The sequence below is a fragment of the Balaenoptera borealis genome, assembly GCF_965194805.1.
Source record: "Balaenoptera borealis genome assembly, chromosome: 13".
NCBI lineage: Eukaryota > Metazoa > Chordata > Mammalia > Artiodactyla > Balaenopteridae > Balaenoptera > Balaenoptera borealis.
The window spans coordinates 54,097,597-54,111,569 of record NC_138870.1 but is presented as its reverse complement, the minus strand read 5'-3'; the positions used below and the strand labels follow the sequence as shown (position 1 = coordinate 54,111,569).

At 45.2% G+C, this 13,973-nt stretch overlaps 1 protein-coding gene across 1 annotated transcript in view; it reads right to left on the bottom strand.

Annotated features, from left to right (window-relative positions):
- The window catches only part of RASSF3 (Ras association domain family member 3), an 81,078-nt gene that overhangs the window by 14,009 nt on the left and 53,096 nt on the right, over window positions 1–13,973 (bottom strand). The window contains exons 2-3 of the mRNA XM_082351305.1: window positions 2,713–2,820; window positions 235–463 (exon numbers count right to left, since the gene is read on the bottom strand). Of these exons, the coding sequence (XP_082207431.1) occupies window positions 235–463; window positions 2,713–2,820 (337 nt within the window). The remainder of the gene's footprint in view (window positions 1–234; window positions 464–2,712; window positions 2,821–13,973) is intronic.

Genomic DNA, 13,973 nt, shown 5'->3' with positions numbered 1-13,973 from the left:
CTCCATAAATACCCATCACATATGGATGCCTCTGGGCTCCTAAGACCCACAACTGTCCAACTGAAAGACACAGACAGCCAAGAAGCATTAAGCACACACCGTGATCACCATTTATTCCAGAATCTGGCCCTGGGCCCTGACATAACTGACACACCTATCACTCCCTTCCACTAATGAGGCCAGAAGACAGAAATAAAAGCAGGGACCATTTTCATTTTAAGTGTGGCAGGGTACCTTGATCTTCCCTGTGACAACGCTTATAAAGTGCAAACTTGGTAGGGCTCTCGGTCACAAGAAACTTCTTGAGCAGGGCCTCGATCACTTCCCCGACAGTGTTTGTGCTGCTGATGTGAAGTGTATTCATACAGCCATTGCTACTGGGAGCAAGTTTTCCAGAAGTCTGTGAAGGTTTGCAGAGTTCCATCTGTACTTTAATGAAGCCAGTGTAAATCCCATTTGAATTCTGAAGCAGGAATAAAAACACACACATTAGCTGGGCATTTTAGGGAAGGAGCATATCAAAACAACAACAAAAAAGGAAGGTGAAACACTCCTTCTCTTGTTCTTTTCTTTTTCAGCTCTGTGGCAGAACCTCACTCAAGACTGCCCCTCAGGGAATGACCTTGGGGGAGGTTAACACGCTCCAGGAAAGTGCTTCCAGAGGCGAGGTCTGCAGGGCAGATGTGGGGACCAAAGTCCAGGACTCCTGCCACTGAAGCTACATGTGAAAGGTCAGGGCCCACGGGCAAGGTTACAATCCCCTGGCACAGATGCTGGCCAAACCACAAGGCTTATTAAAGCTTGGGGATATGTCCAGGCTAACTGCACAAAGGAAACAACATCAACTGATGACCAGCTATCACACAAAAAAGGAAAGTCACAACTAGGACTTTGAAATACTCAAGTAACAAGGAGCAGACGGGAAGAAAACAAGCTATTTTCATTCCTAGTGGTACCAGAGATTACCAATTTTGCTTAACCTTTTTTATATAGCATGGGATCTGTCACAGCATGGGATACATGATGAGGCATTTCAGACACCTCAAGCAGCAACATTTTTAAAACAAATTCAAGCTATGATGTGAACTATAGACATTATAATACAAGCACTTCTCTTTTTTTTTGGGGGGGGGGTGGGGCGGGGAGGCCAGGCCACACAGCATGCAGAATCCTAGTTCCCCAACCAGGGATAGAACCCGTGCCCCCTGCAGTGGAAGCTCGGAGTTCTAACCACTGGACAGGCAGGGAATTCCCAAGCACTTGTCTTTTTTGATTTAACATGGTATTGATGCCTCCTTCTATATATAAGTATGTTTTTTTTTTTTTATAAGTATGTTTTTAACAGCTTTACTGAGGTACAATTTTTCCATACAAAAAACTGCACATATTTAATATACACAATTTGATGAGTTTAGCACTTGTCTTAACTGATGCAGAATTATTATTTCTTAGTTGCTAAAAATAGTTACAATAGTCTGGTCTTCACTTTTAACTTTTAGTATGTTTAGGTAAAAAACACTGTAATGTTTTATTTAAACAAATCTTCAGGTGTTATAAATAAATGACACAGTTAACACAGAACATGAAAAATCTCCTTTATAGGCCATTATTTTTCTTCCTTTCCACAAGGTCAATTTATAATACTAATTCACTCATTCATTCTTGTGGAAAGTATTATACAACACTTCACATTTTTTTTAATCTTTGAAACGACATGGAAACTTGCATCTGTTTTAATCTCCAAGGGGAAGAGGAGGGATGTGGAATTTTTCTGCTTTGATAAAAACCGTGTTTGAAGAAGGAGAAGTATGACTGCTGGAATAATGAGGAATAATCTTGAGATCATCCGCTGTCTCCCCTTTTTGGTGGAGTCCCCCTAGGGAGGGATCCTTTATCACAAGGGTTTATATTTAAAAGCTCCTCCCCAAGGGTCACAGAATTCAGTAGGGCCTGTTCTAACCGGTCGCCCTGTCCTTTGCTGAACTCTGTCAGTTCACAGTCAATAGACTGCCAGGCAGGGGTCCAAGGGCCCTGGACATTGGCACCGAGGGATGGCAGGTGCCTCGAGGAAAGTCATCAAGTGGATGGGCGAGGCCAGACCAGTTAGAGGAACGTGCATCTGGCTCTGCCTTGGGCTCCCCTTTCTTTGTCACTAAGCCTGTGCTTCTCCCTCCTACACTCTTGCTCCCCACCGAGCTTCTAACAGCATCAGCACAAAGCTGCAGGAGCCTGAAACAACAATGTAGAAAGCTGAGTATTACATACTCCATCTTACACATTTTTCTCCAGCTGAGAAAAATCCGAGCTCAGTTAGATCCCAATCCACGGGCACAAGATCCTTTTCCTGACACTTCCAAATTTATTTACACAAGATAAAACTTATCTAAGGCCTTATTAGAATCTGAGTTACTGCCCATGTGTTAAACAGGCAAGGGATTACACTCAGCGTTAAAAATCCTTTGGGGGTCATAACATGTCTTAAAATAAAATTTTAGGCAGTGCTGATTGATTTTGAGATAAAGCTACTTCAAAATGCAGCTTTCATTTGAAAGATGCAGAAATATCCCATTCTCTGGTCCTGTATACCTTGACCATTAAGCTTCTGCAAGTATGATTCAGAGATTTTAAAACATGCAGACTGTAGTACCAACAACTTATAGTTGTCTTTCAACACGTGTCAACCTAAACAGTATTATTAGTATGGGTGCTCACCAAGGTCATCTTCAACTTGTCGGTGACTGCTAAGTTGTATTTATGAACTTTCTCTTTGATTTCCTCTTTGCTGAGGTAATTGTGGGTTTCCTTATCTTTCTCCACATCCTAGAAGAAAAATAAGCCAAGTCACACATGAGCAATCACAGAAAAAAATGCAGATAAGCCAGGATTCTTTTCACATTCCATATAACAACAACTACGGAGCACTTTACCTTGACACACACACACACACACACACACACACACACACACACACAAATCCTATGAACTTTATGATCTTTATAGCTTTACCATCTTTATCAGCAAAAAGTATGGTAGTTAATAAGTGTTAAACTGGCACTAATCACTGACCTGTCAAATTCTATACAACTACCAAGAAGGTCATTTAATCTTCCAAACAAATCCTCATGCCAAGATACAAGTAACCAGACTTCCTGGACCCACCCACTCTCAACCCCTGCCCCTCCCAGTCTCACCCCACCCTTGCCTCCCCACACTCTGGAGGGGAAGATTTTAGTTAAATCCTCTCATCACTGTGAAACATTCACTAACTGTTTTTGTCTAAAGAGCTCAACCAGGGCATGACATCATGCGACGGCTAATATGCAATCACTGATGGCCACACTCCACAATATGTTGGCCCCACGAAGCCCGGTATACCAGGCACCTGACTTATATTGCATTTACTTCTCCCAACAACTTACCCAAGTCGGCATTTTTACTCTGGTTTCTGGATGAGATCAAGTTCTAAGAAGTAAATCAACCTACTAATAAAAACTTAACTGCTCTGCAGAAGTGCTGGAGCTTACCTGAAAAACCTGATTCCAAAGCCCACCAACCCTCAGTAACTCCAAGTACTTCCATATGGGATCCCCATTTAATCCTCACTAATTACCATCCCCTTGTTACAGACAGGGACACTGAGACTCACAGAGGTCAAGTGGCTTGCCGGGGACAACCCAACTGGTTAAGAGACCAAGCTCAATTTTAATCCAGGTCCTCTATGTTGTTTCCACTAAATAGAATAGATCCCCACCATTCCCGTGTGGGTGTCTGAAAACGTAAAGGAAGCCTGCATAATCAGATTCAAACCTGAGAAGCAACTCAAAAAAGACGAAGGGTCCTAACAATCTTCAGGACAGAGAGGAAGAACAATAAGGTCGGATGATTTCTCCCCAAAAATAAAACCTTTAAAAAGGTACCTCTTTTCCAGCCAGATAATCACCCCAACCTCACAGCTGGAGGTTATCGAAGCAGGTGTTTGCTCCCACCTACCCACTGTGAGCTACTGTGATAGATACACACGGAATGGCCACGACAGAAACTGCAGGAGAGCTTTAAGGGTATAAAATCCATTCAGGTCTCAAGTTCCTGGATTGGAGACCCCGAGAGGGGTGTACCGACTACAAGTCATCTCAGTAACTTTTCGATGCCAGCCCTGTCCTAGTATGGACTGAGGGGTCAGTGTTGGGGGGACGGCATGGTCATGGCCCAGCTTCAGGAGCAAGCCTCCAAGTCCCTTGGGAGCATTCTATCTACCAGTGTAAAACCCCAACGCAGTCTTATTTTTGGCGTCAGTGGTTAGGGGGAGAAAACGCTGTAGATTAAAGTAACTTTTCAGAAGCTTCAATGACTATTCCCAACGTGTCTCTCACATTTCTCTGCTGGCCCTGCCCCTTCCAATCCACAATTAGGCAGCTACAGGCCATAGCTAAAGTAGAAAATGAGACAGTCTCTGTTTCAACATTCATTTTTCACTATGAACTGTCCGAAGACTCTTCAAAGCATATCCTAAAAAGTACACGGTAAGAGGGGGGAGGGATAAATTAGGGATTTGGGATTAATAGATACACACTACTATATATAAAATAGACAAACAACAAGGACCTACAGTATAGTATAAGGAACCATATTAAATATCTTCTAACAATTTATAATGGAAAAGAATCTGAAAAAGAATATATGTACCTGGGGACTTCCCTGGCGGTCCAGCGGTAAAGAATCCGCCTTCCAATGCAGGGGACGCGGGTTCGATCCCGGGTCGGGGAACTAAGATCCCACATGCCGCGGGGTAACTAAGCCCGCGCGCCTCAATGAGAGAGCCCGCATGCTGCAACCCACAGCGCCCACGCACCCTGGAGCCTGTGCACCACAACCAGAGAAAACCCGCACGCCACAACTAGAGAGAAGCCCAAGCAGATCGCGTGCCGTAACGGAAAGATCCCACAAGCCTCAACAAAGATCCCGTGTCCCGCAACTAAGACCCGATGCAGCCAAAAGAAAAGGAAAATAAATTAAAATATATATATATATATATATATCTATAGATGTATCTATAGATATATATATATATAACACTGAATCACTTTGCTGTACATCTGAAACATAGTAAATCAACTACATTTCAATAAAAAAAATAATTATAAAACAAAATTTTTTTTTAAAGACCAAAAAATGTATACAATAAGAGATTTTCCATTTCATGGGGGTGGGATGTGATGATGGCAGGGCAAAGGGTGCTGGGAAAGTGTCGCATTCCAGCCAGACCTGGGCCTAGTCCGGGTCTGTCACTGACTAATCCTGTGCCCTGGGCTACTAACCTGTCTGCATCTGCTCCCTCGTTTCCTATCAAATAAAGGGACTGGAGTAGGCATCTCCAAGGTGCTTCCTGCTTGCAGAGATTTGCTTCCCCGGTGTGACCAATGGGACAAGATGGCTCCACTCAAGGAATCGAGGAAACCAAAGGCTCACCATTAAAAATATACAAAACAGCAAATTACATGAATATTGTAGCATAGATACACCTTAGGGGCTTACTACTTAAAGAAGAAGGAAGAAGTCTAAGAATGAAGAGACAGAGAAGGGGTGATGGGAGTGATTAAGAGCAAAGGGCAGGGTGGTCAAGTTATCTTGGTCAGTTTTTTGTTTTTTGTTTTTAAATGTCTGTTCAATTTATTTGGCCACGCCACGAGGCTTTCAGGATCTCAGTTCCCCAACCAGGGACTGAACCCGGGCCACAGCGGTGAAAGCGCCAAATCCTAACCACGAGACCACCAGGGAACTGCCCCATTTTGGTGAGTTCTTAATCACAGGTTTTGCTGATGCTACTGGACTTAGCGTCCATCCTGAGGCCTCCTCAAGTCATCCTTCCCAGAAGCTTGAGCAAAGTCAAAGGAGCAAGCCAGTCTGGGAAGAGAAACTTGCTCTGGGTCATCCAAATACAGATAACTGAGACATGCTTGTATAACCACTCTGCTGCCTTCATCAGAGATTAAAAACCCAGGAAACTGTAGGAAGCAACGACAGAAAACAGGTGGACCCAAAGATCCTTTCCAAAGCTAAAATCTCACTATTAAAAGTGAGATGAACTGGAAAGCAAATCCCAGAGAAGCAGCTAAAACCTAAAGGGCTATGATCCTGTATTTTTTTTCATCGAAGTATAATTGACTTACAATATTATATCAGTTTCAGGTATATAACATAATGATTCAGTATTCTTATACATTAGAAAACAATCACCACTGTATTTTTTTTTTTTTGGCCTTGAGTCATAATAACAGGAAAAGAGTTGCTTGCATTATTTCTGATGAGAAATTAGTTGTCTTCTTTTTTCAATTGAGATATAATTAACATATAACATTGTATTTGTTGCAGGTGTACAGCGTAATTTTATATGTATATAAAAATGATCACCACAGTAAGTTAACACTCATCACCATACCTAATTTTTTTTTTCTTGTGATGAGAACTTCTAAGATCTACACTCTCTTCTGTGATCTTGTTTTTGTTTGTTTTCACCACTCCCCGCAGCTGGTGGGATCTTAGTTCCCCGACCAGGGATCGAACCCGTGCCCCCTTACAGTGGGAGGGCAGACTCTTAACCACTGGACCACCAGGGAAGTCACTGTGATCTTGTATATTTAAGTCAAGTGAGGCAGCAACTGTACACCAAGGCCACAGATCAAGGCCTATTCATTCAGCAAATATTTGCTGAGCAGAAGCTGTGGGCCAGGCCTTGCTCTGCGTGGGTACGTCAGACGGCACCTCCGCCCTCACGGCACTTCCTGTCCAGCACAGGTGGAGTATAAGTGTAGAATGTCAAAGAAAAAAGGCCTCCAAGATAACTAAGCACAGTTCCTCCGAGTGAAGGAGTCTGGCAGCAGAGGGAAAAAGGCACAGGAGTCGCAAGCTCAGGCCCTGGAGCGGAGGACACTGGTTTCTTTTAGTGTCAGAACTGGAGAAAGTCTCCTGATCCGGAAAACGTCCGGATTGTTTGCCCCTTTAAAAGAGACCCCCCCACCTCTTCCTCTCACACAGGGAAGAACCCCGCCTGTCCTCCAAACACAGTGCCTTTGGGAATACGGCTATCTTCGCAGGATGGAACCCAGAAGGGAGGAAGTAGGTACAATGCGTACAGAAGTGAAATCAAGAAGCAGAGGGTTAAAAAAAAAAACCTGTGTGGTGGGCATGGAACAGAGACAGCGGAGCACAGACGTTCATCTTTAATTGTATGGCGAGGAGAGGAAATGGCATGGGCGCATGAGTCTGTGAACGCATCCATTATTGTTCTTGGCAGCGGAGGAAGGTATGATGCCACGCCTGAGAGTGTCTGTTTGGGAAGTTACAAGTCATCTTTTTTATAAGCCACTTTTCTTTTACATTCCCCAAACCCTCCAGTTTCTCAGAGGGAGAGTTCTTCCACGCAAAATTATAAACCCTAGACTCTTCTCTCATGTTTACATCTAGCAAGCAAGCCCTGGACGGCTGCTCTCGGGTTTGCCTCAGTTCCTGGGTGGGGTCACATCACTGTTTTTACACCGGTGACCTTTCATAAAGGACACGCCCTACCTCGCAGACACATAGGAATCCCAGGCAGTGTGGCCCCGCCCTAGGCAAGAGAGGATCGCAAATCAAGATTGTCCAAGAATATACAGACCCCTACAAACTTGGACAAAGGGTCTGGACACTGTTCATACCCTTCTTGCTAACTTTTCTGTAATTTTGAAATAATATCAAAATTAAAGTTTTTTCCTTCCAGTTTTATTGAGATATAATTGACAGGACTATATAAATGCAGCATAAAATAATTTAAGTTAAAAATACAACAATAACAATAAACCTAACAAATATAAAGCATCTGAGAGTAACTATGTGCGAGAGAAAGAGGGAGAGCGAGAAGGTGAATATGGCCCTACCGCTCCCTCTGTTTGAGCCTGGTGAAGGTGTGTGGTCTACGGCTTAGGCACACTTAGGTCTGAATCACAGCTCTGCCACTTCTGGCTGTGTGACCATAGGCAAGTTATTTAACCTCTCTGAGTCTCAGTTTTCTTATCTCTTTAGAATGTGAAAAGCAATATGGAGTTTATAGAACTGTTATGAAAATATAATATAATACAACTCATTTATTATCAACAACTATTTATTGCCTGCCTACTGGTGCCCATCTCTGTACCAAACACTTAAAGCCGGGAGACACCACTGTGGTCCCTGCCTTTCTGCCTTTTCTTGGCTCACAGTCTAGTCAAGTTTGTCTTACTCTCTGCCCCACCCCCTGGCATGTGTGGGGTTGTTTTGTTTGCATCACAGACCTCTTTAAAAAATAAAACTACCGACCCTTTTTAAAAAATGCAAATAGCATAGATTCCCTGATTGAGTGGAGGACAATATATGCACTGTGCCCGTGACAGGAGCATGACAGACAGTAAGAGTGTCATCACCTCCCCACTGGTGGTCCTGCCGCTCTCATGGGGAGCAGCTCTGACTCCTGGCCAGGTTTGGGGTCCAGCCTGTGTCAGTGGAGAAGGGTAAACTTACCAAGTCAACAGGTGCCTTCTCTAAGTGAGGCTCCATTCCAAACTCATGAATTCCTACTTGTCATCTTCTCTCCAGTTGGAGAAACAGGCAGTCACCTACTCATGTCCCAAATAGACTGGGGTACCCAGTGCAATTACAGATAGAACAAATGCCAGCCTTTTACTGTGTACGGAATAAAACACCAAGCACCTCTCATCCTTAAGACCACACTTCCCTGGACCAGTCAGCCCTGCTGCAAATGGAATTCAGGGATAGCTCAAATGGAATGGAGTCTAGGTAATGACTCCTTCACATGTCTTTCTTCCAGGCTCTGTTCCAACAAAAGACATCAAACCAAGTATCGTGTACCTAAACAAAACAGAAAAATCTCCTCTGGGAGAGATCCTTCTACTGCAATCAGGGAGGGACCTACAAGCAAATCAAAGCAGGTTTGCACATAAGCACAGTATGCAGCAGTGATTTTCAGGAGCTAGTGAGCAAGCCGTCTGGGGGGCTCAAAAGAAACTTTCAACAAGTCAGGTTAGATGCTCCTGAACTAGATTTTAAAGTGTGATTCGCAGGAAAACACTGTCCTGAGATGTCCTTTAGGTGTGCAAAGTGGAAACCCGGTGATGAATACAGGAAGGGCTGTCACACAGAGCTAAGCTTGCAAAGCCCCAAGAGGGTCTTTTAGGCTGGGAGCATGTCTTGCTCAACCCTGATGAATGTGTGCCAAGAAAGGCCACGGGGGACAGCTTCGTATTTACAGTTGATGTCTGTCAGACATTCCTCACTTGCGGTACCACAACCTCTAAGATGTTAAAGTAGGCAGAGGTGGACTTCCTTGGTGGTCCAGTGGTTAAAAGACTCCATGCTTCCACTACAAGGGGCGTAGCGTCGATCCCTGGTCCAGGAAGTTCCACATGCCGCAAGGTGCAGCCAAAAAAAAATCGGAAGCACATTAAGATGCTAAAACAGAACAAAACAACAACAAAAACAACTTTTAAAAAAGTAGCCAGAGGTGCTGAGGGGACCCAGAAAAGTCTTCCCAGACAAGGATCGGCATGGCTGATATACATCAGTGCCATCCACCAGCATTATCTGCAATGACGGAAGCATTCTGTATCTACCTTGTCCAAAGAAGAACCAGCCACACATGGTATCTGAACATTTGAAATGAGGAACTGAGTTTTAAATTTTATTTCATTTTAAATAATTTAAGTGTGCATAGCCCCGTGCAGCTTGTGGGACTCCAGTGGACAGCGTGAAGCTGTCCTGTAATGTGCACAGGTGTAAATGAACAACCAGGGAGGAAAAGCCACAAGAAAGCAAAGTAAAATAATATGTGACAGTAAAAAGACAACTGTCCTAGAGCAAGGAAGAGTCTATTCCTGAAGGAAAGAACCAGAACACTTGTTTCTGGGGTGTTGGGGGTTGCTGTTCTCGACCTTAAAAGAACAGCTTGCTGCTTGCTGCCGTGTTCTCACCGCACCAGGGTTGGTCGCAGGACGAGTGAGTGCCACGCCTAGAGTCACGCTTATCTTGGTGTCTGGCCACTGGCGTGCTGATTCATCCTGGCGGCTCTCAGGTTGTTCCCCCTGCCACATGGGAAGATTTTTTTTTTCTTTTTTTTTTAATGGCAGGATATAGAGCTAGGACTCTATTTCCATTTATATGAGGATCTGGGGACTCATCTTCCCCAAATTTAGCTTGTAGGCAACTCTTCTATGCAGTCATCTAAGACGTTTGCTGCTCTAATAGCAAAGAAAAAGGAAGGGAGGGAGGTAACACCCCCTCACCCTCCCTGGTTCAAGATATGCATCACTGTTATCTTGGGGTAGGAAAAGTAAATGGACAAATGGAGGGCAGCTAAGAGGGCAAGGGCAATGCACACAGCACTGTCAAACAGCAGGGTGCCCCATGGACCGCTAATCCTCCAAGATGTCCTGTGGACAGAAAGGGCTGCCCGCCTCCTCCTCCACTACCCCCCACTGCACTGATTCCCAATGCACTTTAGAATGCTAAAGGCTCTGAGAAGTCCTGCAGGTGAGAAACCCGCACAGGGTGCACACAGCAAGGAAACCTGAAGAGAACAGACCTTTAATAATGTTTTAAGTGTGACATTAATTAATTATGAGCAAATGGGTACATTATTCAGGTACAGATATTTCTTTTCTCATCCATCATTCACTTAGTGAGTAGACTCTGTATTTTTTAGAATATATTAGCATACCCAAACCACATCTGTTGAACCCAACAATTTTAAACCAACCTCTTTGTCTGCAAGGCTACTTGTTAAACAATAACAAAGAGAACGGCAGAAGGGAGTCTAGATGGGTATTTTAGAGGACTTCTAAAAAAAAAAAATGGGCCGCAAAAACAACTGGGCAGCAGCCTTATAAGGACGCAGTACTGTACTAGCCTTCTCTTACATGCACTTGTGAAAGAGAGAGATGGAAAGATCAAAGTGTGCCATCTACTGCCTTTAAATTCTTCCAGCCTTACCCCTACCACTGCACCACCCTACCACTCGGCCCACTTATCTCTCCCCCGAGAGTACCATGTGCTGTCCCCCCCACCGGCCCCCCTCACCTTGTGACCCTCCCAAGGGTCACGAGGCCACCCCATCCAGGAAGCCATCCTAACCACAGCAGCCTCAGGAACCCCTGCGCTACCCCATCAATTCAGACTTAGCACTGCAGCACCTTCTACGGTTTGCTGTTTCCTGTGTTTGCGCTTGCCTCCCAACAAGTCATGTTTTTAAATCTTTCACTCCCAGAACTAGAACGAGCTGGATGCTGGGCACCTAGGAGGGAGCTCCATCCCCTTTTCACCTGATTCTGTCTGGTCCCAGAGCCCACAGCTACAAGACTGCATTGAAAACCCATCCTCTTTTGTGCATCGTATCGATCTGCATCGTTTTGTTTGCTTCTCAGAACTGAATGCGTCTGCACGGGCACACAAAAGGCCTTTATGGTACCAGATACAAAGTCTGATACGCTTCTGCTATCCATCTGCACCATCAAAGAAGAGAGTCCTTCAAAGCATGCCCCTCGAATACCCCTGCACACCCAGGGCAGGAGAGCAGGCCCAGGCCCAGCATGTTAATAAGATTAATTGCAGTTGTGATACACATTAAAAGCGTTTCATCTGGGCCTTCCATGACCTCACTTTGTAAACCCCCCCCCCACCCCGGTTACCAGTCTGCCATACCCTATATGGTTGTACTTTTAAAACCGGGTCGCGTGCCAATCGTCAAACAGCCGCTCATTTGTTTGGAGCCAGAAAACAAACTTGGAGGTGGACCAGTCTCCCCAGCGTGCCCCAGCTGGAGGTCCCAACCTCAAGGCATACCAGATTACACTCGGACTTAAAAATCCCAGTTTGACATGTTTTCAAAGGGAGTCAATTCAGATGCTATTCATTTCTGAAAGGTGATACATTTCACAACTGGCTTAAGTTTCTTTAAATTCTAGGCAACAAAGAAAGGAAAGATTATGAAAGGCCTCAGAGCCAAGCACATCCAAATCCCACTCGATAATTAGAAAAAGAATGTGGCCTGAGGTGAGCCAGCACTCCTGCCCCTGCCCCGGCTCCCATCTCTGAGATCTCGGTAAGAAGAGACTCAGGTTTCCAAAGGAAGGCATGGCCTCAAAAACTCAGTTTCCTTGATTATTAAGAGAGCATTGGATTATGGTCCCTTTCAGCAGTAAGTTTTCTAAGATTCTGTACCATCTACAACACCACCCTAATCAAGTACTTACGAAGTCCACTGGGCAGCAGGAAAATTAATGGGAAAAATACATATAAGAGATGGCTGGGAAACCAGGAGGGAAGGGAGACTGGCACTACAATGGCGAGCGATTACGTAACGCCCGCCCTAAATTTTAGATTAAGACCTGTCACTGCTCAAGGCTCTACAGGTCACCCAGCAGCCGTCCATTTCCTTTGGCAGCAATTACGAGCCACAGCTCCCTAATTCAGGTCACCCCAGGGACGAGAGAGGCTCTTTCAAAGGTCAGGGTTTGGAGGTGAGGTCTGGTGACCACCACATCCCTGGTGAAACCTTGGCAATAAGGGGAGGTTCCAGAGAAGGGAAGTGAGCAGGCTCGTCTGGAGGGAAGCCAGACAGGAAGCATGAAGGAACACTGCAGCAGCCAGGGAGGAGGCGGGTGGAGCCCATCTGGGAAACTCAGCAGGCTCCAGCTCCACGACAGCAGGGATCCGAGAATGAAGGGCAGAGGCTTGCAGACCAACGGAGTCATCCCCCTGCCAGCTGCAACCGAATCTGAACAGAGGACGGAGAGCCTCAAGCAAGTAAGAAATGTCTGTAGACCAGCACTCCAAGAAAAGCTATCAGAAGCAAGCTTGGTGTCTTCTTCCTTGCCAATTATAATACGGAGTCTTAAGTTGCCACCACAGGACTTCCCTGGTGGCGCAGTGGTTAAGCATCCGCCTGCCAATGCAGGGGACACGGGTTCGAGCCCTGGTCCGGGAAGATCCCACATGCTGTGGAGCAACTAAGCCCGTGCGCCACAACTACTGAGCCTGCGCTCTAGAGCCCGCGAGCCACAACTACTGGGCCCGCGTGCCACAACTACCGAAGCCCGCGTTGTCTAGAGCCCGTGGCCCATAACAAGAGAAGCCACCGCAGTGAGAAGCCCGCGCACCGCGACAAAGAGTAGGCCCTGCTCGCCGCAACTGGAGAAAGCCCGAGCGCAGCAACAAAGACCCAACGCAGCCAAAAATAAATAAATAAAATAAATAAATAAATTTTTTTTAAAAAAGTTGCCACCACAGAATAAAAGGAGATTTAAAAGCAACTTAGATTCTCCATTTTCAGGTGACACAGAGTTTAAAAACGTAGACGACAACAACTTGTTCAGGTTGACAATGTCCAGGGAGACAATCCCATCCAGCTCCTCTAAGGCCTGGATTTGTAAATCCTCAATTCTTACTCAGTGCAGCCCTACTAATGCACTAGTCCAAACACATCTGTACAGCTCGCTCTCATACCAACTGAGGTGCCGAGATAGCACCACAGGAGTAGGGAGAGAATAGGCAGTCCTTCCAAGCCACGTGTCCAGACCATGAACTTCTTTTTTAATAGACAAAGGTGAAAGTGTGAAGGGACCCATGAGGAGTTAAGCTGCTTTATATCACTCTTGCTCCCATTAATTCAATCCACAGCCTCGTCCTGAATTCTCCTCCCCCACGCACTCCACTGCACTCAAGATGGCTCTGCTGATTAAGTCTGTTTATAGCCCTTAAAAGGCATGGCTGAAGTACCAAGTGTACGAGGACTCATTCTTCTGTATCCATGTATTCTTCATAGGCAATACATGATGTGCTCCACTCTCAGAAGGATAATGATCTGTGCAGAAAATGGGCACACGAAGAACGTTTACAGATTCAGCGCTACCTCAGCTGTCCCGGGTGTGGGTTTTATCTGAGGAATCACCTTC